Source organism: Hippichthys cyanospilos, chromosome 18 (assembly GCF_059441005.1).
Source record: "Hippichthys cyanospilos isolate Australia breed blue-spotted pipefish chromosome 18, RoL_Hcya_1.0, whole genome shotgun sequence".
Classification (NCBI taxonomy): Eukaryota; Metazoa; Chordata; class Actinopteri; order Syngnathiformes; family Syngnathidae; genus Hippichthys; species Hippichthys cyanospilos.
In genome coordinates, this window is record NC_142386.1 from 11,666,865 (window position 1) to 11,694,079 (window position 27,215).

A 27,215-nucleotide genomic window follows, 5' to 3' on the forward strand; every position below is an offset into this window, starting at 1 on the left:
AAAAGTCTGAGCACCATATGACGGCTGAGGAACAGCTCATGAATGGCCTTCTTTCAGTCTCAAACTTCACAACCTGGAGTGATGTAGAAAAAGGGAGGCACTCGGCAAGCTGAGATGCAGGTACCCCTACCAACCTACCTTGCTCCCTGCATTGCCTTCCTCGCATGAACACGACTTCCTCCGAAGCTGACTCGGCATTTGCACAGCGGTTGCCCCGGCGACCGTTGCCAGGATATAGGTGATATGAGGGCGCCGCTTCAGCAAGTGATTATTATGAAAAGCCTGGCTCCGAGCATGGAGTGTGGTATTTGGACTCAAATAGCCTGTGAAGTGATGATCATGCTTTAAGACAGCCATTAACTGGTTTCTACCGCCACCTACTGTCTTGAGGTGAAACACAAGTCGACCAAGAATTTTCTGTTTGCTGACATAGTTTGACTGCTGCAAAAATCACAGGAAAATCAGTCACAAATAATAAAATGCACCTCAAAAACTTGTAATTATAATGGTCAAAAATGTGGATGTTAATTTTGTCCACAAAATCTAGCACATCCAGCTGCAATCACAAAGAAACATCACAATTGTTGCATCTTTAAATTTTACATTTCAATCTGGAAATTTCAGCTCCCTATCGTTGTTTTTCCCCATTGATATGAATTTCCATCATTTGTAACATAATGCTAAGTTACAATAACATAGCAAAAGTCCAATTGCAGCAAGAAAAGTCCAGACGCAAACACAGAAAACCGTCGCCAGGAGAACAAGTCCAAAATAAGCCAATTGGAGACACTAATTCAGTTGGGAAGCTAATATCAGACCTTCACAAATGGAAAAAGTATGTATAAAAAAAGCGAGCAGCTGTCACAGGTGCTATTTACATGACTTTATTGATCTTGCAAACATCACATCCACAAATACAGATAAACCATTCTTATGTGCGTGTGTGAGCTCATCAGTGTGTGTGTGTGTGTGTGTGTGTGGTTAACAAGGCAGTAGCGAGCACTGGAAACACGCACACACACAAGCTGCAAACTGAGGAGCAGGCCTTTTCCATTACTGGGGGGCGTGATGCGCACGGTTGTGTGTGTGTGTGCGAGCAGGGTGTCAAGGTTGTGTGGATTCACTCAAACATCATCTCACATACACGTTAGACATTCAATACACTCTCTCACGTATATCAGTAACACACACGCACACACACGCACGCGCACACACACGAAATCCAGGTAGTGATTGGCCATGCAAGGACGAGCACGATCAAGCGCACGACCGCCGTCCGCAAATAATTTACATAAAAGGATAAGAGTCATTGGGGGGGCCCATAGTGTGGAAGGGGCGGGAGGCAGGAAGCGGACTTAACGACACTGCCACACTTTCACTGTCTGGTCCACGCTGCCCGTCACCATGTAGGGGGCGCTCTTGTGGAAATCTGACAAGAAGAGGAGTGAGCATGAGAGTTTTGTTTCCATTTTGCACAAATAAACTGCAAATGATGAAAAGACCAGCATTTTTAGCGAACCGCACAAACGAACAGCTCGAGTTTTTAAACAGCAGCATTTTATCATCATATAATTTCAACGATTTTAGAAACTTTAATTGTGGAAATGTGAAATTTTATAATTTTGAGAACCACTGATAGAGAGCACAAGGCTCAAGTAAGTGGGTTCACAATGCCGCTTGCGACGTAAATTTGGGAATTTGCGCCTCATCTAAACACATGGAATCGCTAGACTGAGAATCAATCGCCGGCCTACAGTCGCAAATGTTTTAATTTAAGACAAGGCATGACGACAACTTATGTTTGCTTTCAAGGTGCTTCGTGAAATTGGTGCGCGACTGACCTAGCGAAGTAACAAAGTGCTCGTGAGCACTGAGCGTCTTGGTGCAGCGTTTGTTCTTGTAGTCCCAAACCCGCAAAGTCTTGTCGTCGGCACAGCTGAGGATGAAGCCGCCGCCGGGGTGCACCAACACGCCGCGCACCCAGTTGTCGTGGCCCACCTGCGACATCAACGGTCAAAATTCATGTCAAATTGGATGTCCACATTCAGGTTGATGTCAAGCAATCCCACTAACTTAAATTCAAGGACCACGGTCCAAATCTGCGAAAACCAGTAAGTTCTTTTACCTCACGTGACGTCCGCCTTAATGGGCACTGTACGGCGGGAGAATCATCTCTATGTGTATTATATGTGACTCCTCCTCGGCTGCAGGAGCCAATCACATTACGGCTGCTCTTGTCCACTTTCTGCTTCTCCGGCTTCAATATTTCAAATGAGTTTGCTAGTGCAGCTAACTACTGCGAGGAACGGGGCTAACTAACTATCATATGCTACTTTCGCAGAGCATTTCATGTGATATCGCTCAAAGTAGGACAGGAGCAGCCTCGCAAGCTGGAGGGTGGTCAACAAGGCCAACCATTTAAACTTTTCTTTCCGTCCAAACCAAACAAGTCGGCTGTGTGCTAAGATTTAGACTCTTATAAAAGAGCGAGGGATTATTGCGAGTAAGCTACAAGCTAGCAGTGAGCTAGCGAGCGTGTGTATGCGTATGCGTGAAAAATATAAATGCTCATTACCATAAAAAGACCCCCCATTGTATTATTAAGTGATACATAAAGTAGCTTGAGTGATGGTAATTTATTTCAAATCGATCACTGTTTTTTTTTTTTTAAACAGTGATTGGTGTATATTTATACTTGCATATTACATTTCAAGTTTTACCTATACGTTTATTGTTGAGCAAAACACATTTTGTTCACTGAAGGTTCATTTTGATTTTATTTACATCTTTACTTTCACTGATTGCGGTACGTTTTTTTTATTGTAACAAAGTCTATATTATAGATTTTGTTTATTTATAGATTTTGTTTATGTAATCCTACAGTGACAATCTAATATTAATGAATAAAGATATCAGTAACATTTTGCAGAGGCAAGCAAAAAGCTAAAGCTAACGGCGGTGATGTCCTCATGTGTAGAAAGGCATGCTTATTAATAAAGGAGAACCCTGTCCAGTTGAAGGTGTTGTGCGTTACTCGCCAAAGTCATGATGCAGATGCCGATGCCCACATCCCACATCTTGATGGTTTTGTCTCGGGATCCCGAGAGGAGGAAGGGTCCGGGCTTGGTGCTTTTCTTGTTCTGGAGTCAGAGAAGAGCAATTACGATGTAGACATGAGGCTAGCGGGTGTGAGGAAGACATTGGGCGGGCTACCTCGGAGCCGGTGGCCTCCAGGATGGTGGGATGCGCGCTGTCGGGGACCCAGGAAACGCACTCCACCACATGCTCGTGCTCGCGCAGCTCCACCTTGCACTCTTTGGACGACGTGGCCCACACTCGCACCGTCTGGTCGTTGGAGCAGCTGGCGAGCAGTGAGCCGTCCTGGTTGGGCCGCACCACCCTCACCCATTCACGATGGCCCGTGAACGTCTTCACGCAGTACCTGCCAGAATGTTCAGTGGCGGCTTTCATCAATCTACAGTGTTTTGGTCACACCAGTGGAGCCGATAGCGTGTGTGCCAGGAGCACCTACCCGGTGGCCACCTCCCACATCTTGATGGTCTTGTCTCGGGACGCCGACACAATGTGGTCGCCGTTGGGCATAATGGCGACGGATGACACGTTGTGATCGTGGCCTGTGCATCGAAAGGAGGGTCAAGTTTGAAATGCCTCATGAGGAAACGCTGAGAGCGAGCTACGCCGCAAGTGAGGACCCACCATGCATGGTCCTGATGCACTCGAAAGCTTGGAAGTCCCAAAGTTTAATGCTCATATCGGCCGAGCATGACGCCAGCAATTTGCCTGTCTGGTCAAAGGAGATGTCCTGCACTGAGTCCGTGTGGCCCTTCAGTGTCCGCTCAAAGTCACCGGCCTCGTAATCCCACACCTGATAGGTGACAACGTAATTACTCCAACAAGAAAGTCGATGTGACGCTTGCACTTGAGGACGGCTTTAGGGAGATCTGCAGGGGCCTCCTAACAATCCCAAAGTCGATTCATGAAGATTGTGAGGGAAGCCCCGATCCCTAAACTGGAACTCAAGCCTGATTATATCACTCTCAGCTTGTGTTCCAAATGATTATGCAAAGAACATTTTATTCAAATTTTCATGAAAAATGATGCAAACGTCATCAGTATAATTTTCAAATCATCAGCCGTTAAGAGTTTCATTCTAAATTAAGAAAAAAAATTAAGACTGTAAAGAACTCAAAATGGTCACGAGAACATGTATGTATAAGCCCACATGAAATAACATTGATTGATAGAACTTTGGAATGAAAAGGCCTAGTTACATGTTAATATAAATCTCTTTGCTTGACATCACTTTAATAAGCCTTACATCCATTTAACTTGGGAGTTCTTTGACAGTTTGAGCTGTAATTTCTTTGCAGGATGTTAGAACAGCATCCCAGTGGTGTAGCTTGGATATGAACCATCTCCCGCCCTTATATATGTTTTGTTTGATGGTGCTCCAGAGGATCTCAATAACAATGAGGTCAGAAAAGATCGTGGCCTCGCTATCGGTTTCTCTTCTTTTATACCCATAGCAGTCAGTGATTCAGTCTGGAGTATTGGACATCGCAACTGTGAAAAAGTGACTCTTGGCATTCTCTCTGAGCTTCAAGAGGCTGTCATTGGAAAGAATTTTCACTTCAGAGCTGTGCCTTATTAAGATTGATTATTTCAATTTCTTGTTTTAATAATGGGGTTGGCACAATCGGTTGCGTTGAACAGATGGCAGGTTAATAGACAGCTTTACAGGAGGACTGTGAAAATTCATACTATGGACATCTGCTGAAATTCAAACTATGGCAAACCAAATCAGCTAACTAAAAACAAATATTGAGTGCCCATCACGAACTTAAGAAATCGAATGAGAAGGTGTACTCAAACTGTGTGTATACTATATAGATGAGAGTTCATAAAAACAGATCTTGTGAGATGAGAACGCCATTAGATTTCTTGTCCCTACAAAGCACGAGATCTATCTTTTTCTTTTATTTTTGGATTTGTTTGCCAAAAGTAAAACGGATTACACATGGGGAATGCGCTTCTTGTTAACACTGCACGACAGTAAAACAAAACAAGCAAAAGATGCCGAGAAGGTCAGTCAACTTCAAAATAAATATTACCATATCAAATAATACAGTGGACAAGGTTTTGGTGTGCTTTTATTTTGAAATTGTTCCCAGCTAGCCTGTCGTTTTTTTACTGCACAACTGGCTTTTGGAAATTACATGGACTTTTGTCTAGCATGAATTACCTGCTAGCTCTCAGTGCTCCACAGTCTTCAAGAGCAGTTTATGGACTTAAAAGACTGCACATTTTGATGCTGATGTCCTGTAAAGCTTGCAGCTCCTACCGATTAGATTATTGACAACTAAGACAGACTAAAATGTACTGTTTCAGTCGGCAACATTGATCCTGTGGTTTTTAATCCAAATTCTAGAAAGCGCGATAGCTGCAGCCCAGAAAAATACAGGCTGCTCTGATTACTTTGAAATTATTTGTGTCGTGATATTTTGCCTTTCCAGTTGGATAGAATGCTAAAATATTGGCAAACCAGACAGGCATTTTTTTTAAATGACAAAACTTTGCAAAAGTCTTGTCCCGTGAACTTGTTCTACCTTGATCGTGGCGTCCTCAGAGGACGTGACCATGACGGAGAAGACTGGATGAAAGATGACCCGGGTGACGGGAGCACGGTGGCCACTTAGGACGTATCTCTCGGGGGGGCGCGGGATCCACTCTTTGGGGTCCCGCTTGTGTGCCACCATCCCGCCGTGCGTCATCTCCTCCTTGGCTTCGTTCAATTTGGACTCCAACTCCATCACCTTCAGACAAAAAAAAAAAAACAAAAAAAACAAAGCTGATGCTCAGCAAAAAGTGCCGACATGACCAATGGCGTTTTCACCTTCTTTTGTAACCGGATGACGGAGGTCCACTTCTTTTCCAGGAGGCCGGCATACTTTTTGTCCACGTCTTCATTCTGGACATGAAATGCAGACATTCAGACTTCAGACACAAGGATGCCCAACATGCAAAATGGCAGGATCATGAATCAGATTGTTAACGGGGTAAATTTTCAGACCAGTATCAGTGCCGCTTTGGAAATATCAAATGTAAATACAATGTCATTATTGTTAACAAGGACCTGCTGTCCTTCATTCCCAATGCATTGGACCATGTGTCAGATCACCACAAGTTGGCGCCAACTGCTGGTGAGGAGAACCATTTTTTATTGATTCCTCGTATTGTTGCCTTTAGCTAAACAGGATACCTTGAAATAATGCTGCTGAGGAAGCTGTACTACTGCATATCTAATGAGAAACAGTTGCCTATTGTCATCCCTTGATCAAACAAGCTTTTTCAACCGGTAAATTGGACTCATAAACCAAAAGGTATGTGGAGAGATTTGGAAGAGAAAGTAGGGTTCTCCAAAGCACGGTTTAAATTTAAGTTAATTAAATTTAAGAAATTTATAAAAGTTAGCCATTCATAATTTAGTGGAAGTGTGTAATTTGTCTTCTGTTATTTTTAAACCAAGAAAAAAAGAAATATTTTTACCTGAATACTCTATTTAATTTGAATTTTCTGTAAAAATAGCAAAAATATTTGACTACATCCCTCAGTAGATATATATATATTTTTAAATTAGAGTTCTGAGGACTGATGAAATTGGACAAGACTGAGAGGCTGAAATTCCGAGCACGAGGACAATGTGAGGATGTGGCGAGAAGCCAGCCAACAGAGTCACTGAGTCGTTCACAAAGTCAGCCTGACTTAACATCAATTTCAGTCCGTCAGAGAAATGAAAATGGATGCCGCCATCTGTGTGTTTCTTTTTCCACCAATGCAATATTCATCCAAATGAATGGGCACCAGGCATGGGACGATATCAAATTCTGACTGTATGATAACCTTGAGCAAAAATATCACTGTATTGTGGTATTGAAATTCCAGCTGTAAAATATATCATTTTAAAATCTTTTTTTTTTTTTAAATATTTATTTTTCTACATTGTAGAAGCAGGACTATTTTCAAACAAAATACATCGCTCACTCTGCCACTCCCTCACTCTCCATTCAAGCATCAAACAATATGACAACTTGTTAGCTACGTTGAACACAATAGTTAGCCGGAGCAGCAAAATGATATTGATAGTAAAGCCCACAAAGCAGGAAATGGACAATATAATTGGATAGTGCAGCAGAGGAGAACTCACATGATAAACGATGAGAGGACACTGCCATTAACTGTTAAGGCAGATGACGCGGGAGGGGGAAAAAAATGACCGGCTTCAACAGATTTGTACGGTTTTAAATATCTGTGACTTTGAAAAGAGCGATAAATTGCCAATCCAGTTATCGGCCCATGCCTAATGGGCACTAAAGCATCACCCTATTATTTGAACTGGTAAATACCGGTTTGGTCTTGGTATGGGTAGCTGGTGCAACAGTACTGCTGGCAGAATTACTTCAAGTGGCAGGTCATTTCAATTGGAAGCTATACTGACCATGTCCAAGTCGGCCTCCTTCTTGAAGGTAGAGTACGCGCCGTCATATCCGTTGGCGCGCAGATAGTCAGCGATGGCTCGGTTTCTGATTCGCAGCCGTGACGCATTGCCATGGAAACCATACATACGCTCTCAGGTTAGTATGCAAGTGTTTAAACATATTTCAGCAGTCTTGTCTACATTTAGGAGGCCAACGACAGCACAGATTTCAGAGTCAGCCCGGAAGGAAAGGAGCACATTGACATTGACTGCCAAATTTATGTCCTGCCCCTCTTTCTCACTTTATTCTACGCATTGTCATAAACACACAAATAAACCTTGTCTCTCATGCACTCACACGCAGGCACACAAACACATGAACACGCATGAACACACGCAAACTTACAATTCATCTTTTTGTTTCTGTGACAGCACCATGACGAAGACGTTGATGGTGGTGGTGGCCGTCTCCCACTCAGCGGGTCAGGCAGCGGGAATCAGGTGCGTGAAGCCCCGCACACTGGAGGCAAGTGGAGAAGCGGCCCAGGACGAGGAGACGGAAGTCAGTCGAAAGGCTTTTTCACCGCTTAGCGCTGGCCACAAACTGAAAGAAGCGCAACATGCCGATTAGTCACTTATTCCTCAATCGCTCCATTGAGATTGGTAAATAGTAAACCTAGACTTCCAAAAAAGTCATTTTTAATATCTTTTTGCAGTGATTGGAAAGTCGGGGTTTTGCCTGAATATGTTCAGTGTTCTCCCATGCAGGCTTGGGGAGAACATGCAAACTCCACACAGGAAGGCTGGCACGAGCTGGATTTGAACTGGACTCTGAACTGAGAGGCCATATATATATATATATATATATATATATATATATATATATATATATATATATATATTTGTTTGTTTGTTTGTTTTTAATGGTAAACAAGTCTTGCTAATGCTGCCACACTTGCAGCATGAATGTGCACACGCACGCACACGAGCACAAAGCTGCTTAACCAGAGAACCAACCTTTCATGTGAATGTGTGTGCACACATGCGTGTGTTGGGCAACCTCCAACAAAAACAAGGTGACATCGAGTTGCAACTTTTCTACTATAGAAGAGCTGAATGTTGAGCATCCAGTCATGAATCAAACACTGTCCATGACCAGTTATTTGGAAGACAAAGAACAAGATTACCATAATGAGCACAGTCCCATCTTGAAATTCAAAGGACAGAAAAACAATCATAAAAAGAAGCCATCGATATGGCCGTCTAATCTTAGCATTTGAAGATGAATTGCAGCCATAAAATGACCTAACGTCATTGAATTATGACCTTTGTCAGGTCATGATTAGTTTCACTTTGACGTGACCTCCAACTTTAACTTGAAGCTCCAGTATGAATTTCTAAAAATGCAATTAGCGCTCAAATAAAGCAGCACTGTGGCAAAATCGGGCATGAAAGGGAAGTATGTGAATGGAAAATGTGCATATTCATTCTATTTCATGAGCAACATCTTGAGCAAGATTGAGCAAGATTTTTCTACACATCCAACTCAATTACAGTATAGGAACTTTTACACAAGGAGCAACAACTGAGGAATTTATAGATAATCGATGAACAAATGAACTATTTCGATAATCAATTCATATTCATTAGGTGAATTTACACGCAGTCAACTCTTTTAAAACCAGAATATGGGCAACATTCAGGTTTTTAAACACCATGTAAAGAGGTGCACTAATAATACACTCAGGTTCGAGTTTTTAAAAACTCGAATATTTAAGACTGTTGTGTTACTGCTGGATGGGAATTCATGTTATTTTAAATATTATTTTTATGTAAAATTACACACGAAGTTATGTGTGTATTTACATATACTATAATGTCTTTGAGGTCAAGGGTTCATGAGGGTTATTTGGAATATGCATCAAAGCTTTAGTTACTAGTTAGTTGGTGTAGGTATTGAATGGACAAAATCCACCAGGGACCCAAGACTTGTGTCGAGTAATGCGAGGGGCGTGTCAACGAAGCGTGTCAGTCATTTCATGCCCGAAGGCTGCTGGGATAGGCACCAGCTAGCCAACGACCCTAATGAGGATAAGCAGCTACAGATAATGGGTGGATGCTTCTAAAAAGGCAAGGTTAAAAAACAGTGGAAAAGCTATTATTTTTAAATCAAAATGAATAACAAACCATAGATTTCTCCACACTGAACCACTTGATGGCAGCATAGAGCAAATGAAGCAACATGAAATTTAGAATCATGTGTAAACTAATTGGCTGGAAATATTCAGTGCTTCATGAAGTTTCATTTGGCCATCATCACATATTGGTGAGGGACGTCGCTTTTCTCACAGACATGCTCCGTTCAAATCTTGCGAGTAGAAACCCATAAAGCTTCCTCTTAATCCAAATAAATAATCGACTCATCCAAATAGGAGACTGATTTAATTCAAATCTTTTGAGTTGCAGCTCAATAATGAGTACTGCAGAGATGACTCCACTCAACCTCAAAAATAACATGTGGACAACTGCTACTATTTGAAGCTAGCTATAAATTGGACCGCTTTTATAGCGTAAAAACATGATGAGACAACAATAAAAAGGTAGAACAAGATACATTGTAATTTCACAGAAAATTCCAGTACCAAAAAATTAAGTGGAAAAACTGCCCAAATAGAAAATTTGATTATTTCTCAGAACCTTTATAACAAACATGAAAATATACTTTTCAAGTGAACAGCTTAATTAAAGGTATGGTCAAAGCACGAAACATGTGGCATTTTCTTCATCTCTGAGCATATCTGGAGCATTATTAATCATAATTGTAACATTATTTAAGAACAGTATAAGTATTTTTATTCATTTACATGAGATATTTGTGTTTGAATTAATTTATAGTTATAAGTTAGTCTGTATGAATGTTCCTGGTTAGCTCATTTAAATCACAAGTGCGCACAAGAGGGTAAAGATAGTCTTGGTGTCAATGTTGATTTATTAAATCCATCGCCGACAGACGCTTTCTTACTAAATAGTGCCTATTTAGCAGGAAGGCAAGCTTGACTTTTCATAACGGGCTGCGTGGTGACATCATGGTATGCATCCAACGTATTACTGAAGCCAACAGCTGTAAGGATGAATGATTTGTTTTGATTGATTTGATATATTGATTTGATTTTTTTTTCTACTTAATATAGATTTTGTGATGTTTTAAATAAATTTAAATCGCAGTAAATGAGAATCCCAATTGTTATGCGAATTGTTTTTTTTTTTTTTGGCACACTCCGACTTGTTATTGTACAGGTTAGTTTGAAGTAGTCCTGGGCAATATAGTTTTATTTTTTTTTTTGCTACGGACGATATAAAAGATAATAAAAATCAATATTTTCCTTCCTTGTTTGCTGTCGCACTTTTTGCCCTCATGCATTTCCCTAACTTCTGCATTCCTCTTAATTACGGCGTGTTTGGCCCTCATGAGTTTCCATAGCTTCGGCATTCATCTTGTTTACTTTGCACTCACGTCAAACAGAAGGCTAGCACCGTGAAACGTTTCTTTCTAAGAGACAGGAATTGTATCGTCAGTGGTTTGGTTTGCAGCGACAGACGTGGAAAGTCACACCACGCTCAAAGTTTGTTTAAAGCCGTTGCAATAAAAGGCAGAAATTATTTTGGCAACAAAAACAGAGACCCGACTGAATGTGTAACATGTCAAGCTTTGCGAGGGAAACAAGACTGCATCATGCCGCAAGCAGCTTGTCGAAGAGGAGTCTGTCACGCATGTAAGATGAAGGGGCATGATGGAGTGATCATGGAAGGAGTTGAACATTGCTAAAGAAGAGGAACTGAGAAGGGGGGGGGGGGGTTGGTTGCATTTGACACACCTCGGGTCTCGCTTAGAATAGAATACCTTTATTGTCATTATTATTATATGGCTGGCAATTAAATTGGCAGTGGCTTAATCACATAGTTTTGTTTGCATCCCGTGATACAAGTTGCAATGTTTATCTTTACCAAAGTTGAAAAAAAGTTTTCGTTTATCAACCTTAAACTATGTTCTAGTGTGCAGCATTTGTTTTGCACTTTAATTCTAAGAGGGACTTTTAAAGGCTACCTAAAATAAAAGCAATACTTGTTTGAATTACAAAAAAATTGGATAGGGGGGAAAAAAAATCTGAAAAAAATTGATTTTCTGGGCAAAATCCTCCAGCCCTTGTTTGAAGCTTCTCACAATGTTTGGCACAATAAGCATCTACAGAAAATGGATGAATTTGTGCTGAGCTGTAGTGGTCGCCCACCAAAGATTACTAGTGTATTAGTGGGAACCCCAGATCTAGAATGATGGATAAGAAGCCTCATCGGTTGTTCTTTCCTGTCTCCATCACTGGCTTGCAAGGGTATGAGTCGCTAAGTTGCAAGTACCACCCCAACTACGCCCTTTTTGTCTGGCGTTAGCTTACACACGAGCAAGTTGTAGTTACCCGTCTGTTTCTCCCAACGGCGGCTTGGTGGCTTACACTCACGACTGCTGCTACTGTCGAAGGTTCAAAGTGCTCAAACTGAAAAAGACGCTCGTACCAGGCTGCAGCCTGAAGGAAGTCAGCTTGAAGAGTGTCAATTGTGAGCCATGCGCCAAATGGGCGGTCGCGTCACTAATGACGTCACCACCCCCAGCATCAACGTGTGACGGACAGCGCCTCAAAAATACGCAAAAATATAAGTCCAATTGTGAATAAACTCACAATTTGACTGCCGGTCGGCGACGGCGCTTAGCATAATAGCTTCACATGCAACTCGTCATTCCCCCGTCACATCTTTCGGGCTAACGTTAGCTTGATGTTAGTGTGCGTTGACAGGACACACGCGACTACACAGACGCACTAAATCGTCAACGATTAAACGCTGCGATTTAAACCATCACCGCCAGAGCGTTTCAACTCATATGCATAAAAAGTCGAAATGTTTGGAGAGCGACAAGCCTATCCTAGCCAAGCCTAGCTTGCGGTCTCTCCGCCATTTTGAGACAGGCGAGAGCGAGCGAGCGCGCGCACTGCAGGCGGGCAAAAAAAACGTCGCCCGAAACTCCCCAACGTTCTCTTTGTGTGTCCCTGCGAGGAAAAGACACCCAGTTCGTAAGACTCACCCGGAGAGAAATGTCGGCGCTCATGTCCTCCTCAGGTGCTCGATCTCGAAAACGCCTACATCGGCGGCGCGCACGTCAACTAGCAGACGTGAGCGAGCGTTCTGACTGTCTGCGCGCGCACACTAACCGGTGGCGCGCACACTAAAGTGTGTGGTGCTTCGGGAGACTGCATTTAAATAATGATTAAAAAACAATTAAACCTGCACTTCTGATTTGTTATAATAGCATCCTGACACGAAGCCTATTCAGGTGTTTGTTGCATTATCCATTTTGTCTCAGTGGGACAGCAAAATTAATTGTATCCCACCAAAACACACGAAACATCATTGGAAAGGCTGATTTTGCTCAATACACCAGGACTTAGTAGGCTAACTGAGTAAAAGGCAAGCAAAAAGTTACGGATTTAAATTATATTCAATTGTCAACTACATTGAATACAATGCATAAGCTAGGTTTCTGGAGGATACACATTAAAAAGACTTGAAATAATGGTAAATTTATATCAAAAATAATGTGAACAATGAGATGGATTTGGGAAACTTTGGTTTGCGGACATAAGACTTAAACTAAAGTATAAAAAAAGAGACTCACCAACCTTTTTGAAAATGGCGGCTACTTCTGGGGTACCGAGTCATGTGAAAAACAGACACTTTTAGACACCCTGCTAAAAAATAACAAATTTGCCCAAATTGCATTTCTTAATGTTCTTAGCCTATTCTCAATAATTCATTATTTTCATTTCTGTGAAGACCCTGGTCATGTGAATATCTCTCAACAGTCAGAAGATCCTTTGGGAGCAAAACTTTACACAAGACCAGTGTTCTTCAACCCTTTTTTCAAATGGGAAATGTTTTTTTAGACAAGCACCCTCCAACAAGCACAAAGTAGATTGTGTAAAATGTTTTATTTCTAGATCGTTAGCCAGAAAATTGCATCACTAATGACAATGTGCATCTGTATAAAACTTAAAGGCATACATGCAATGTTTTGTAAAGGAGTTTACCACAATTTAGTATTTCATTTGCTTTTAATTTGAAAAGAAAAAAAACACTTTTCTGTCAAAAATGAAAGAGCATTCATTATGCGGAAACCTGCAGAAACCCTGTTAATGCCTCACAGACACCCCTAAAATGCCTCTGGGGTACATATTACCCCCATTTGCATTTGTTTCAGCAAAATATGAGTGTACTTCAGTAATGTGTACATGTGAGAGAGGATTTTGTAGCAATTCTTTTAGCTGAAAATATGGTAGAAAGAGTTGAAAGGTTGCAAAAAGACAAGTTCATTTTCAAAGTTGGCACTGACGACAGGAAGGCATGAAATTGTCATCAAGTCATCCATCGAATAAGAAAAAAATACAAAGCAAGGGCACACGCACATTGGCTTGATCCATACTGTCAGACATGAGCCAATCCCAGGTTTCCGGCCAGTCGGCATCACAGTGCCGTCTCGCCCTCGGAGGCGCCCATGTCCACGCGCCCCTGCAGGCCGCCGCCCTCTTCTACGTCCTCCCAGTCGTCCGTCTCAACTTGCCTCGCTCCCACGGGGGGACTCCAGCGCAGGAGGCGGTAGCGGAGGGGCAGCAGGAAGAGGGCGGGGTCCGGCATGGGGCCCGGTCTCTGCGGTGAGGTCACTCTCTCGTGGGGGACACACGCCCGCACCCGCTCCTCTCTCACACTGGCTCTCGGCGGGGACTGGAGCATCTCGGCGCCCCCTCCCTCATCTTGGTCGCGTTCTACCTTCTCTTGACGCAGCTTGGCTCTGGCGGCGCTGAGCTGGCGGCAGAGGGCGACAGTGGTCCCCTTCTGCCGTTGGAGCTCGCGGTTGAGCATGGTGATTTTGTGGCTGCGCCGCTTGAGCTCTTCCAGGAAGCGGCGTTCGTCCCGCCTCAGATTGCGCCCCAACTCCGACGCCCGCGCCCCCTCAAGGCGCAGTTCCCCCCGGGCCGCCGTCGTCGTGCCGCAACGCTCTTCCAGGAGGCGCTGAGCCACCTCGCAGCGCGACGCCAGCTCAGCTTCATCTTCTGGAACGTAACAAACCCACGAGAAGATTTTAACACAGGGATTCCTCACTCTACACTGTGACATTGTGACTTTTCTGGTGCGAAGTTTGCATGTGCTCCCCAAGCCCGCATGGGTTCTCTTCGAGAACTCCGACCTCCTCCCCACACTCCAAAAACATGCATGGCAGGTGTATGAATCGTTGTTTGTCATTGTGCCCTGCGATTGGCTGGCAATCAGTTCAGGGTATCCCCCGCCTACTGCCCGTAGACAGCTGGGATAGGCACCAGCAAGCCTGCGACCTTACCTAGGATTAGCGGCTCTAGAAAATAGATTGTATGTGTTGTTGCATCACAGGTGCTCAAGAAGTACTTGTTTGACAGTTTTGAATATATAACTGAATTTCGGTTTGCAGTGGGTTGCTTTCGGTACCTTCTTTTGTCTTCCATGACATTTTCAAAAGGACAGCCCCTATCATGGAAAATGAACTTCTTAGAGCTTATTGCTATGTTAATTGCCTATTTTTCACCCAAAATACCCCAAGCCCTGCTCTTTGTTGCTTTCTAAGCACCAACCCCACCAAGGCTGACACCCTGCTGATAATAATATAATATACATACTGTAGTAATAATAATATGTTTCTGAGGAACAATGTGGGACACTGCTTGGCGGCAACAGGGCGTTCCCATCCTATGGGCAGACTCAATGATAGTGTATCGTAAATAAATTAAATGAAATAACTTATAAAAATTATGTCTCAGGCTTCACAACTCTACAAAGCTGGAACAGCGGGAAATTTAAAATTAATAAAACAATATTAATGTGATCACAAGTTAGAGCACGCATTGATTTTGCAGGACACAGCAACAATTTTCAGGATGCATGAGTTGAGTTAAACTATTTATTCAAAAAGATTTTTTTGACCTACAGAATGGGGAAAGTCAAGCAAAGTGTTTCCTTGAACTCCAAAATAACATTTCAGTGGCAATGGCATGAGAACCAAAAAAATGAAAGAAATATAGATGAAATCATATCTCACCTGCTGTTGACCTGTGTGGGAACCTGGAGTCCAGCTCGCAGCTCAGCTCTGCGCATACATGCGCGCACGCACACACACACACACACACACACACACACACACACGAACATAGTTATCAACATTCGACTGTGTGCTGACCAATGCATACAAAAGTCTTAAAGAGATAGTGTGTGAGATTTAGACCATTTTGCATTACAGACAGCAGGAGGTGCTATAACAAACATGGTCGCCTCCAGAGAAGTGCCACACCGCATGTATTATAAGTGAATAATAACTAGACCTATGATCATATTTAAAACATACTGTTGGTCACTAAAAACACATTAATTTGCAAGTTTTTAAAATTTACAATCATTTAATTTATTCCTTTTTAATGAAAAAAAAACGGTCTTAATCTTACACACTGTCCCTTTAAGTGCATGGGGCTTACTTGACTTCACAGCAACACCATCACATCAACACTTAACAAAACACCCAACTCTACTTAAAAGTAAGTGGGCTACAGACATGCACATATCTTGCCGTCAGGATTCCCCAAACCTCTGGGTTAGGGTTCAGATCATCACATGCCACTGGGAGGCTTGCCATAAGCCACTGGCCAGCCGGTAGAAAAATTGGGCCAAAAAAAAAAAAAAAAGACTCAATGCAAAACATCATCTTGATCAAGCGTGGCCACAGCTCTTCTCATAAGGACCCGCGGCCATAGGCTCACTAAACAAGACTATGAAGTCGCCCCCTGCTGGTTTTCTGCCTTCACAAATGCGTGAAACCCAGAGGGCGCGTTTTCTTCACGAGCATGTCTTTGTTCACAAGATTATTTGTCTCCAGAAAACGCCAGACAACTTTGAGTTGCCTGGAACACATTTTGCTCTGATCCACCAATCACGGGATAGAGACTGCTGACGCAATTGAGGGCACATTTGAAATTGTCCCACTTCGATTACGATTTCTATAACAGGAACCCAACTGAGGTCAGATTTTTAGATCACGTTGAAATATAATTGGAATATATATATATATATATATATATATATATATATATATATATATATATATATATATATATATATATATATATATATATATATATATATATATGACGTAATGCAAGAAGTGCATTCAAGTGGCACACCAGCATATGATGTTGGCATTCTAATTGAGCTTGCAAAAGTAGGTCAGTGCTTGTGAGAAGGCCTCGCTGGCCCTAAACATGTGTGTGAGCGCGCACGGTACCCTGGCATCTCCTCTTGAGCTTGTTGATCTCCACGTGTAGGCCAGCAAGCAGCGTCAGATGCTCCTGCTCGAGGAAGACGATACCTCTGTGCACGCTGGCCACGCGACGCTCCAGCACCCTACTGGCCTCCATAGCAGCAAAGCACGTCACGTGCCGGCATGCGCACCCTCAGCTAACGTCTACGGCCTCACAAAACAAGATTTCATCTGCCGATCAGAAGATGCTGCAGCGGCGCGCGTGTACACTATGTGGCGGGCCCGCATACGCCACTCGTGTGTGTGCGCGCGCGTGTGTGCTATTCTACCGTGCGACGTGACGTAGATTCCGTCCTGCACCTGGTCCGCCTCACAAAAGATGATCTATGCCGGACAGACGCCGCGTGTGCGCGCTTCGAGCAGAAAATCAAGCATGTACTCGTCTTCACTTTCTGCTTGGACTAGCCGAGGCACCACAAAGCAGCCAAGCAATGCGCGTGCGTGTATGCGCGTGTGTTCTGGGGCGACTAGTGCCATCTAACGGCAGGAAAACAAACTTCGCAAAGACAAACACTAAACGAGTTTGATTGAAAATAAACTAATAATAATTATCGGGTTTTTTTTTTCTTTTAAGTGCCAACTCAATATTTGGGTCAATCTGACCCTACTTTCTGGATGGATCGTTTGGTACAAGACAACCCTGAACGTTGGGTAGAAAAACAAAACCTTTGATACGCTGTATTTAGAATGCAGAATGTTTGAAATGGAAAATAGTGCGGCAGATGTTTGAAACCGGAATAAGGCGTATTCCAAGTGGCTTTGTAGAGATCTCAAAGTGGGACTTCCACATATCACAATTCAGCTGTAGACATTTGCAATATGAAGGGGGGTATAATGATCACCTAATAACCAATATGGCTCAACACCAATACAATACATTAATAACGATTTTTTTTGTGATATCAGGATATATAAGCGATAAGAGGAAAAAGACCTCTCAGTAACTAAAAGGGATAGGCCAGAGGTGCAATGAAATACACAGAAGGAATGTGCTGCCTGCTGATCTTCTCCATTATCGTAAAGCAGCCAAACATTGTAGGTCATTCATTGTTCAAAATAAATTGTATCATAACAAGAAATATGTGACACAAATGGCCTTGATATGCTTTTATTTTATGACAGCAGTCATCTTGATATATTTTTTCTTTCCCTAGAGCAGCTCATCGACCACCTCAAACATCTCAATTTTAAAGGTTTAAAATCTTGGATGATGTCCTAAGCTTCTGTTTGAATTTCTGAAAGTTTGAGGTCAATCTTGTCTTAATGTACTCGTTGCAATTGAACTTTGAAATATGTATGTGCAAAATTTTAAATACATTTTTGCAACAAACCTGGCAACATTAAAAATGGCTGCAACTTTGTAAACGTTTAAGGTATCTCATCATTTTACAGGGAATTAAGTGTAGCGTTAGAACATACGAATAAAACAATTTGGTCACAAATGAGATGATGGCAAGTTGAAAAGATGTTGTTCATTGCGGAGAGTTGAACTCTCCATTACAACGTTCAGTGCACTTGCCCTAAAAGATGTCTGCAGCAGTAAAAGATGTCTGCGGCTTGATGCCTGCAAGCAGACCCATTCTGCAAGCATTTTTTGGTAGTAAGCTTTCCTACAAGTACTTACGACCAAAACGCTAAATATTCTAAGCAGGGCCAGCCTGCGTCTTTGATTCATTGGCGCGCGGCTGCAAAATGTCGGACAAGACTGGGCGTCTGTGGGTGGCCATCTTGTTGCATACCGCCTGGGAGTGCGACGGGCCCATCGTGCAGGAACCTTTGGTAAAAGTGACAAACTCTGAGGTGGGCCGACATGGCCGAGGTGTCGTTCATCCGCCATGAGGACACCGACGACAATGCCGGACTATACTCCCAAACCTGAAACGGGACCAGTCAACACTTTTTGCTAAGCCGTCCAGCTGCATACTTTTCTGTTAGCTATAGAAAAAACTCTTGTTAAGTCATAAAAGTGATTTTGTATGTTAGGTCAGGAAAGAAAGCACAGGATCCCTGGTCAGTGGATTTTACAAAGGAAGATGAGGAATGATGATCTCACCGGCCGAGGCGTCCATCGGACGGCCCCTCTGGGATGGACCGTCCTCTCCCAGCGCAGCGAGACCATTCCTCGCTCAGGCAGCAGCGAGCAGCACAGGCGCCGCATGCGGTGAGACACCAGAGCCAGCTGTGACAGCGACAAACTGTCCAGGAAGGACGCCACGTGGCGCAGAAGCTCAGCTGGCAGCAAGCTCAGGGGGTCAAGCGAATCCGTCGCCGTAGAAGACTCCTCACAGTCACACGGACGCAGACTAAATGAGCCAAGATGTCGGCTGTGGAAGGAAAAGAAACTGGAAATCAGTCCCAATGTTTGACACACACAAACGATAAAAAAGTAGCCAATGCTACGTTGCTATTCAATCAGATCTTACTGGTATGTGACTGTGGCAGCAGGTGTGTAGCCAGCGGGTTGGAACCTCCTCCAGGTGTAGGTGCAGCCCAGGTAAGCCAGAGGGCAGCGCTGCTCAAACCAGCCACTCACGCTCGACTGAATGTCGCAATGCACGGTCCTGCAGACACACACAGGGCACTAAGCACATGCTCAGGAGAAATCTACAGTCATCGCAGCCTTTCATAAGAACAGAGCAGAGTTGAAATGTCAAGCTGGGGCAAATGTCTCAACTGTGGCGATGCGTGCTTCGCTCTTAGCAAAACAGATTATTGTCAAGTTTGCATTCAGAGCAATTGTACATTTATTCATTAAATACAGTCATATTAAAACCTCCTCCCTTATTAATCATTGGTTGTTAGGGTCATCAATTTCAGTTAATTATATCACATAGCACACTACTTCGGTGATATTTGAGAAGTGAAACAATGCTTACTGCAAACTGCAGGATCAACGCAAACTCTATGTAAGTTTTCTCCTTGCCTTTCATTAATCTAAGAACGCGTGTCCCATGTCTTCCTCTTCTGACGATATTTGTTTATTTACTGAAGCGCCTTGGACTAGCTGTTGGGGCTGTATATCATTCGTGTGAGGGTGTGAAGGAGATCGTATATGTTTTCACTTTACAGTTGGCGGAGAATTGACCTCTGACTTCCTTGGACTTATTAAACTGCTTCCTAAATGAAGGTTATGAAACCTTTCCTGAAGATGTTGCAGGACATCCAGAAATGGTCTGTGGTTTGACAGTTTTCATCATCCATCATCTCTGCTTATAAGAGATTTCTCTTGGCCTGCCACTTTAGGCCTGAAGTAGAAGGGTGTCTTTTGTATCCATTGGTCAGTTGAAACTGACAGCTTAGCTATCTTTTTGTGTGCTTCCCATAAACCATGACGCTAATAAACCTTGTTTTCAGGTCATTTGAGAGTTGAGAGTTGAGGCTCCCATTTTGCCACTTTTCAGTCAAGATGCAAAGAGAAGAAAAAATGACTGGTATTATTGTACCCCTTAAATAGCTTCTCTCGTTAATGGCTTTTCCTGTGTGTGTAGATCTAAAGTCAGTAACTGTTAAAGCCAGTAAAACAGCAAGGGATTTGTGCACCTGGTTAATAATGTTTAGTTAATTATTGCACACCTGTTGTAAATTCTATATATTTTTTACTTCATAAATATTGTTATTCTGCTACATGACATTTTAACTGAAATTGCAGATTTCCAATTTGTTGAATCAATTTGTTGAAATTACCAGGGGTGCACAACATTTTTTATATGTCTGTAAGTAGTGTAGAAAAAAAAAACATTGTGGCCAAATATAAAGGGAGTCTCAGAATACAACATTTGGGAAAATTGCAGAAAAATTACAGTGACAAGGGGTGGACTTGGCTACTCTGTAGCTCTTCCCTTGTTAATGCGTACATACATGGACCATACATGTGTCGTGTCGAACTCAACATTTTATCCAATTCAAAGCCACACCCCAATATAAGAGAATCCCATTTTAATAGCCTTCAAGCTGCAATTGGGGGAAATAAAAACAAAACCCCTGCTTTATTTTGATCACTTGCTGAATGTGTACTGACTTTTTTGAGTGCCTGGATAAGTTTCAGAAGTCCAACTTGTTTGATGAAACGTGAACAGACATGAACAGACATTTTGTTGTCATTATTGCTGTCATTTGTGATAAAAATGAAAGTGAATTGATTTTGAAAATGACTGGTGTGTGTGTTTCTGTGTTTACGTGTATATGCATGTCTGCATGTGTCACCTGAAATGCGAGGCATATTCCCGGCGCAGGAAGCTCTGCCCGCACAGGAAGTTGAAGACGCAGCAGGCACGGTTGTGTCGCCCACTCACGCTCTCATCCTGCAATGCCAGGTGAAGCCCCTTTTCTCTGTGACCCGCTGTGACCTCCGCCAAGGTGATGCCCCGTTTGAACGGTGCAGAGCGGAACCGGTGCGTTTGCGTTCCCACGTCCACGTACAGACCATCAGTCGCACTCCAATCGCTGATCTGGAAGAAAGAACAACGTACTGCTTCCAAATCACAACACGGCAAACTAACATCAACATCGTAGCCAATGGAGCATGAAGAATGTCACTAGTGGTAAAAGTTCAAATGAAGCAAATGACAATGGCTCAATGAGACACAAATTTCAAGTGGAAAACAAAATGTCCGACTTCCTGTGTCTTTTTCAAGCATGACTCCTTAAGACTTTTCAACAGGTCTCAGAAACCATCAGATTACAGTGGGCAAATTATTATTATTTTTTTGCTGGTCTGACATTCGTCAGGTGTCAGTACCTACTCTTCACGTCATCGCCAGGCCACCTTTTTTTCCACGCTGAAAATTTTAATTGTCAGTCTGTCAGTCAGTCAGATGACGCCCAGTCCATCTGCAACTTTCTGCTGGCCAACTTCTCTAAACACTTAAATCTAGACATTACCTTTATTTTTTGGTCAGTGAGATTATATACAGTATGCATTTTGTTCCATGAAACCAGGACTAAGAAAGGTAACAACTACAAAGAAATCTCCAGTAAATTCAGCTGTGTTATACCTGTGAATGACAAATAATGAATAGAACCAACTCAATTTATTGATTTGACTGAACATATCCCTTCACTGTTTGGTGGCATTGTACAGTTTCTATTGTCACATTAACTGTGGAGTCATTGCAGTTTGCACTCTAAAGATGCAGCAAATAGCAGACAAACAGGCAAGTCAGTTAACTTATATTTCAGTAAGCAAAAAAGGTCCGTTTTTTTTAAATTCCCGTCAATTGTCGGTCCATCGGCAAAACGGGTGATACTCTTGTCAATGCTGACGAAGTGCCTACCTCGAGTAATCATGATAGACAATGATGCCTACCAAATTATAAGTTTCCAAGCCAGCTGTGTGTAGCTGTTTTATTACTGTTGCTGTTTTTGGACAAAACATAGAACTTGCTCCATCATCACACATGATGACCAAGAGGACCAAAACGTAAAGCCTTTGGCCATCTGCTAAACATCCAAAGGTTCAATTTTACTCTCCTGTTAACAAATGGTGAAAAAGGGCTGAAAACAACAGTCAATTTTGGGCCACGCCTTCTGATGGCAGAGATGACCACCTAAACAGATAAAGCCAGTTTTCCAAACATTGCTGCTGGAATAACGCAAGAGGCAGCAAGCAAGGTGACGACATAAAAATAGCAGCAGGGAAAACTGACTGAGGTTTGAAAACGAGCATTTTTAAGGAGAGCCAAGTGACCTTGTGTCCTCGGGCTTCCCTCTCGGCGTAGGCTAGCAGCGTGTCTCGGACTTCGTCGTCGTACAAGTCGTCCGGGCCCACAGGCAGGTCAGATGTGTCCACGCTGCGATGCTGGCTTGTCACCCGAACACCTGTGTCGTACAGCTGGGTGCGGCTGCGGTAGCGGTAGCTGGTGGGAACCTGCGTTTATGCGCAGCAATAAAGCGTATTAGGGTCTCAAGCCACAGTTTGGATTTCAAGACAGAGTTAGGAATTCCAATTAGAGTTTCAAGGCTGAATTTGGGTTTGAATATAGGGTTAAGATTTGAAATTAATGTTTGAAGGCAGAGCAAGGGTTACAAATTCTTAATTTCAAAAAAAAAGATTAGGGTTTCAAAATGGGGTTCAGCTTTCGAAGAGGGCTTTGAAAGCGATGCATGGACTTTCAAACAAAGGTTTTATATTCGATTTTAAAGCCCAGGGTAGAGTTTCAAGTTAAGGTTTCAGATTAAGATTCAAGAGTCAACCTTGGTTAGGGTTAAGATCTTGGTTAGACATTTGAAGTAGCAAGACTTGGCTGGGGTTCAAAACTAGGGTTTGATATTTAGGTCTCAACAATAATTACAATGAGGTGGAAAAGTTTTGAAGACAGGATTAACCCCTTTACTCCCTTTGGGACATTGCGTACCACAGCGTTTGCAAAAATAGCACTGGATGTAGGAATAGTAGTAATAAGATGAAATGGCATCCCAGAGGTTCATTACATACCTATCGACACATTCTAGTGGCTACTAGCAACTTTTCCATACACAACAAGCCAGTCAACAAGGTAGGTTGTATTGTACAATTTCTTGAGAATTAACCATTGAGTACTGCGGAAAAATATTGATGTTGGCTGCTAAATATGTGTGTTACTATACCGTAGATTACTGGTACACTCTTTACTTATTATGTGTTGTAGGCGTTTATTGATCATTTTCACTTCTCTGGCACATTTTTTTGGACAGGGATATTGATCTATGTGATATATAGTCCCAGTGGTATTTCTTGGTGGAAATGGAAGTGGGATCATTTTCCAAGTATTCTAAATAAGTAAGATATGCCATTAGTTTTATTTAAAAAAAAAAAAAAAAAAATCAGTTTCTCTTGTGAAAGGGTTAAAGTGTGCAAGGATTGTTGTGTGGGTGACCTTAAAGGAGCGTAGGGTCTGTACGGGAATGGGCTGCAGGTTGCCGTAAACAAAGTCTTTGTCTCTGGGCGTGCAGGCTTGGATGTGTCCAAAGGCCAGAAGCATGCGGCCGTGATGCACCACATACATGTTGTACTCCTGAGGGCTCAGTTCCTGCCCCAGGCGCTCCAGAACCCCATCCTGCCATGGCGCCAGGCCCGTTTTGCTTGTGTCTGCGGGTGGGGAGCACTTTTCGGCCTGAGTGCCACCTTTCTTCTCAACATCTTCTGTTTTCTCGCCACTTCCGCCACTTGCCCCGACGAGATTCGGCTTGGGCTCGGCCATAACACGGACAATTTTCTCCACGCCTGATGTCAGTTTGCTCGTCTCCTCGGCAACGGCACTAACGGGCTCCATGATGACAGCATCCTCACGAGTGCTGTCCTCTTCTGGCTTGTTTGTAATGAAGTCTGTGAAAGAATAATAGGCGCAACATGTTTTTTTATTTTTTTTTCTTCATAAATTTCAAAATTAAGTGACAGCATGAAGTGAGAGAACATTAAATGAGCGAACTGTAAGCAAGAGAAAACTAAGTTAGAAATAAACAAAAAAAAAGTAGAAATAGATCATTCATGAAAATCTAGTTGAGAATATCAAGGTTAAAAAAAACAAACAATTAGGCACAGGTTGGCATCTTTTTTACCGGTCCATGAATCGTCGATGCACCATCCCCTTTCAGTCATTATCTGTACAACATTTTTTTTCACAGCAAAAATTGTAATCGTCGGCCCATCAGACAACAACTGGTCAATCACTCAGTTCTGTCATCACTCCCCCATCTGTCGCTCACTTACGTCACTTTGTGAAGTACCCACTCCTTAGTGGAATGACATCATGTCTGCAATTTCTTTTAGGTAAATAATATTTAAAAAGCAAAACTAACACAAAAAAAATCACTTTGAATTTAATTCTAAACATTATTTTTAATTTAGGTCTGTACAGTAATCTTGCTGAGCAAGATTGTGAACAGTATGCATTTTGTTTTATGAAACCATGACTCAGAAAGGCAGCACAATGCCATCTTCAGTAAAGCTGGCTGTGTTGATGCTGAGAAATGCAAGGTGTGATTTGAACCTAGGAGGTTCATTTACTTAAATGAAAGGCACAAAGTGATTCTATTTTATATTCAGTGGATGCAAGCAATGCAGCAAACAAACAGACGGAATGTTTGGCTTGTATTTCCGACAACAGAAGGGGGGAAAATGGACATCTGATTAAATCTCTATCCCAACAATTACAGCAACGCACAAAAAACAGATTTCCGACATTCATATTCCCTAACTTTTAAAGCGTTCCCATCATTTGTTGGTGGTCCATCAACAAAACAAGCATCCATCGGCAACGGCTCGACAGAGTCAATGCTGAGGGACTGCCCTCCTCTGCAATTAGGAGTACAAAAGCAAGAAAATACCAAATCAGAACCTCAGATGAAACACCAAAGTTAGAGGTGATGAATTTCCTTTTTTTTTTTTAGAAATGAGAAAACTTACAGAACACTAAGTTAGTTAGAACACTGAGTTTCTTTTGACTGCCAAAAGAAAACCAAGCCTCTCAACATAAAGCGAACATCCAATCAAGAGGTTTTCTTTTTCCAAGAGTTTAGTAAAATGTTCTAATCATGTCATCAGAGAGCATCAGGTTATAGAGATTCAAGTTGAAGAACAGCATGAATATCAAGTTAGAGGACAGAAAGTCAGGAAATGTGGATGACATCACCTGCATGATGTTGCGTTGCATCGCTCAGGTATTCCTCCCGTGTCTCCTCCTTTTCTTCTTGCTGCTCTTCCATCATCTCTGGGTAAAGTGTGTCCATCTTTAGGCGAGAAAAGAGTTTCTCCTGGTCAACGCGTGCCAGGGCCACATCCAGAGCCTCCATCCGCCCCTCGTCGACCTCCTGGATGCGCGGCCGGTCCTCGGGCCAACGGTTCCACTCAGCGCCACAAACCACCACGCTAGCGGGGCACACTCGCAAATGGGCGGCCAGCAGGCTACGGCGCAGCAGTCCGGGGCAGCCATAGGCGGCGTTGAGGCAGGGCACGCAGGCGTGGGGGCACAGCGGCAGGTGCCCCTGCTCCTTGCACAGGTGGAAGACCGCTCCGCAGCGCAAGCGGCACGCCACCAGGGCACAACACGCGTCAACATCCGCCCGGCAGTGTGAGTTGTAGCACGACTCGCAGTGGGCATGGCGACGACCCCTGCTGGGCGCGCTCTGTGGAGCGCAAGAACAGTAAGGGCGGATCAATGGGGCTTGGCCACTTGTGTTGTCAGGCAACCAGCCGCTTAGAACATGTTGCGGCACAATTGCACAAAATGCAAAACAAGGCAAAAAGACAAAGTACAAATCGATCACGTCCTGCAATGGCATAGAGACCAAAGTAGTACGGAAGGAAGGAACCTGCTGTAGCGCTTGGGTGCGCGGGTGGTGGTATGCATTGTGAGCAGAGGGCCAAGATCACACGTATGAACACAACACACAATGAGCATAAATGTTACACATGGAAAAACCTCACAACATACATTAACATTGAACATGAAACACAAAAACACAAAGAAACACAAGCAAAACGCACTGTTGCACTCAATAACTTTCAATGACACACTTAAGAGTGAAAATTACAACAAATAAGACTTGTATGAACAGTGAAATACATTTACACACAACAGATAAACTTGCCATTGTTGAACTCCCACACGTGTCCTGTACACACACACAAAAGACAACTTGTTAGAAAAGTTCTTTGAGCCTGACTTCTTAAGTACAGGACTGTGTGTGTGTTTGTGTGCGCATGATAAAAATAGGCATGGCATGTGAGATCCATAAAATGTTCCACAGGTGGTCAGAAGCAGGTTTGTGTTACTTGCAAGTCACCAATTGGTCCATGTAGATTATTGATGTTGAGGGTGCGCATGAAATGTGACAGAAACATGAAGGTTAAACTACGGGTATGGAACACATGTGAAGGTCAGAGTGGGAGCTCCTGTGAGTGTTTATGTGTGTTTGGCAGCTGTTTGGAAAGGGAGTGGGGAGTTTGCGTGTCTTTGCTAATTTTAACTTGTCTGACTTGACTCCTGCTGGAGACACTTGACGGAAAGATAGGACACACATGCTGTGCCCCACAAAAGTGCCACTACGCATGTGAGCTTTGTCATGGGCACCACTTGGAGATCGCGAGGAGGTCCACCAGATTCAATGGTGAGTAGACACCATCGCTGTTGCCGCTGGGTTGGTGCTCAGTGAAGACCCAGTCCAAAACTCACCAACCGCCGCTAGATACATGATATGGGAAATTGAACGTTTTTCAACATTTTAGGTACTGAAAGTGCTTTACACTGATTACTTATTTAACATCTGCACTAGGTCTCAAACTCCAGTCCTCGATGGCCG

At 43.0% G+C, this 27,215-nt stretch overlaps 3 protein-coding genes across 5 annotated transcripts; all 3 read right to left on the reverse strand.

Annotated features, from left to right (window-relative positions):
• Nucleotides 1-868: 868 nt before the first annotated feature.
• LOC148408982 (lissencephaly-1 homolog B-like) lies at nt 869-12,757 on the reverse strand. Of its 3 annotated transcripts, none has more exons than XM_088441410.1 (11): nt 12,630-12,757; nt 7,902-8,099; nt 7,517-7,601; nt 5,915-5,989; nt 5,628-5,834; nt 3,718-3,886; nt 3,533-3,635; nt 3,214-3,442; nt 3,039-3,140; nt 1,842-1,998; nt 869-1,429 (listed from the first exon to the last, which is right to left on the reverse strand). In XM_088441410.1, the coding sequence occupies exons 2-11, from the start codon at nt 7,931-7,933 to the stop codon at nt 1,356-1,358; spliced, it is 1,233 nt and encodes a 410-aa protein (XP_088297536.1). In that variant the 5' UTR covers nt 7,934-8,099; nt 12,630-12,757; the 3' UTR covers nt 869-1,355. The 3 variants fall into 3 exon arrangements, with proteins under 3 accessions (XP_088297536.1, XP_088297537.1, XP_088297538.1); XM_088441411.1 differs by lacking the exon at nt 12,630-12,757 and adding an exon at nt 12,004-12,497; XM_088441412.1 differs by lacking the exon at nt 12,630-12,757 and adding an exon at nt 11,968-12,497.
• Nucleotides 12,758-13,518: 761 nt separating this feature from the next.
• On the reverse strand, nt 13,519-17,376 carry LOC148408983 (coiled-coil domain-containing 92B-like). Its single transcript, XM_088441080.1, has 4 exons — nt 17,207-17,376; nt 16,902-17,088; nt 15,669-15,716; nt 13,519-14,652 (listed from the first exon to the last, which is right to left on the reverse strand). The coding sequence occupies exons 2-4, from the start codon at nt 17,032-17,034 to the stop codon at nt 14,066-14,068; spliced, it is 768 nt and encodes a 255-aa protein (XP_088297206.1). The 5' UTR covers nt 17,035-17,088; nt 17,207-17,376; the 3' UTR covers nt 13,519-14,065.
• Nucleotides 17,377-18,162: 786 nt separating this feature from the next.
• LOC148408984 (F-box only protein 40-like) lies at nt 18,163-26,263 on the reverse strand. The gene is made up of 8 exons (XM_088441399.1): nt 26,213-26,263; nt 25,547-26,039; nt 23,792-24,240; nt 22,624-22,803; nt 21,141-21,385; nt 19,361-19,498; nt 18,991-19,261; nt 18,163-18,812 (listed from the first exon to the last, which is right to left on the reverse strand). The coding sequence occupies exons 1-8, from the start codon at nt 26,261-26,263 to the stop codon at nt 18,609-18,611; spliced, it is 2,031 nt and encodes a 676-aa protein (XP_088297525.1). The 3' UTR covers nt 18,163-18,608.
• Between the last annotated feature and the right edge of the window lie 952 nt (nt 26,264-27,215).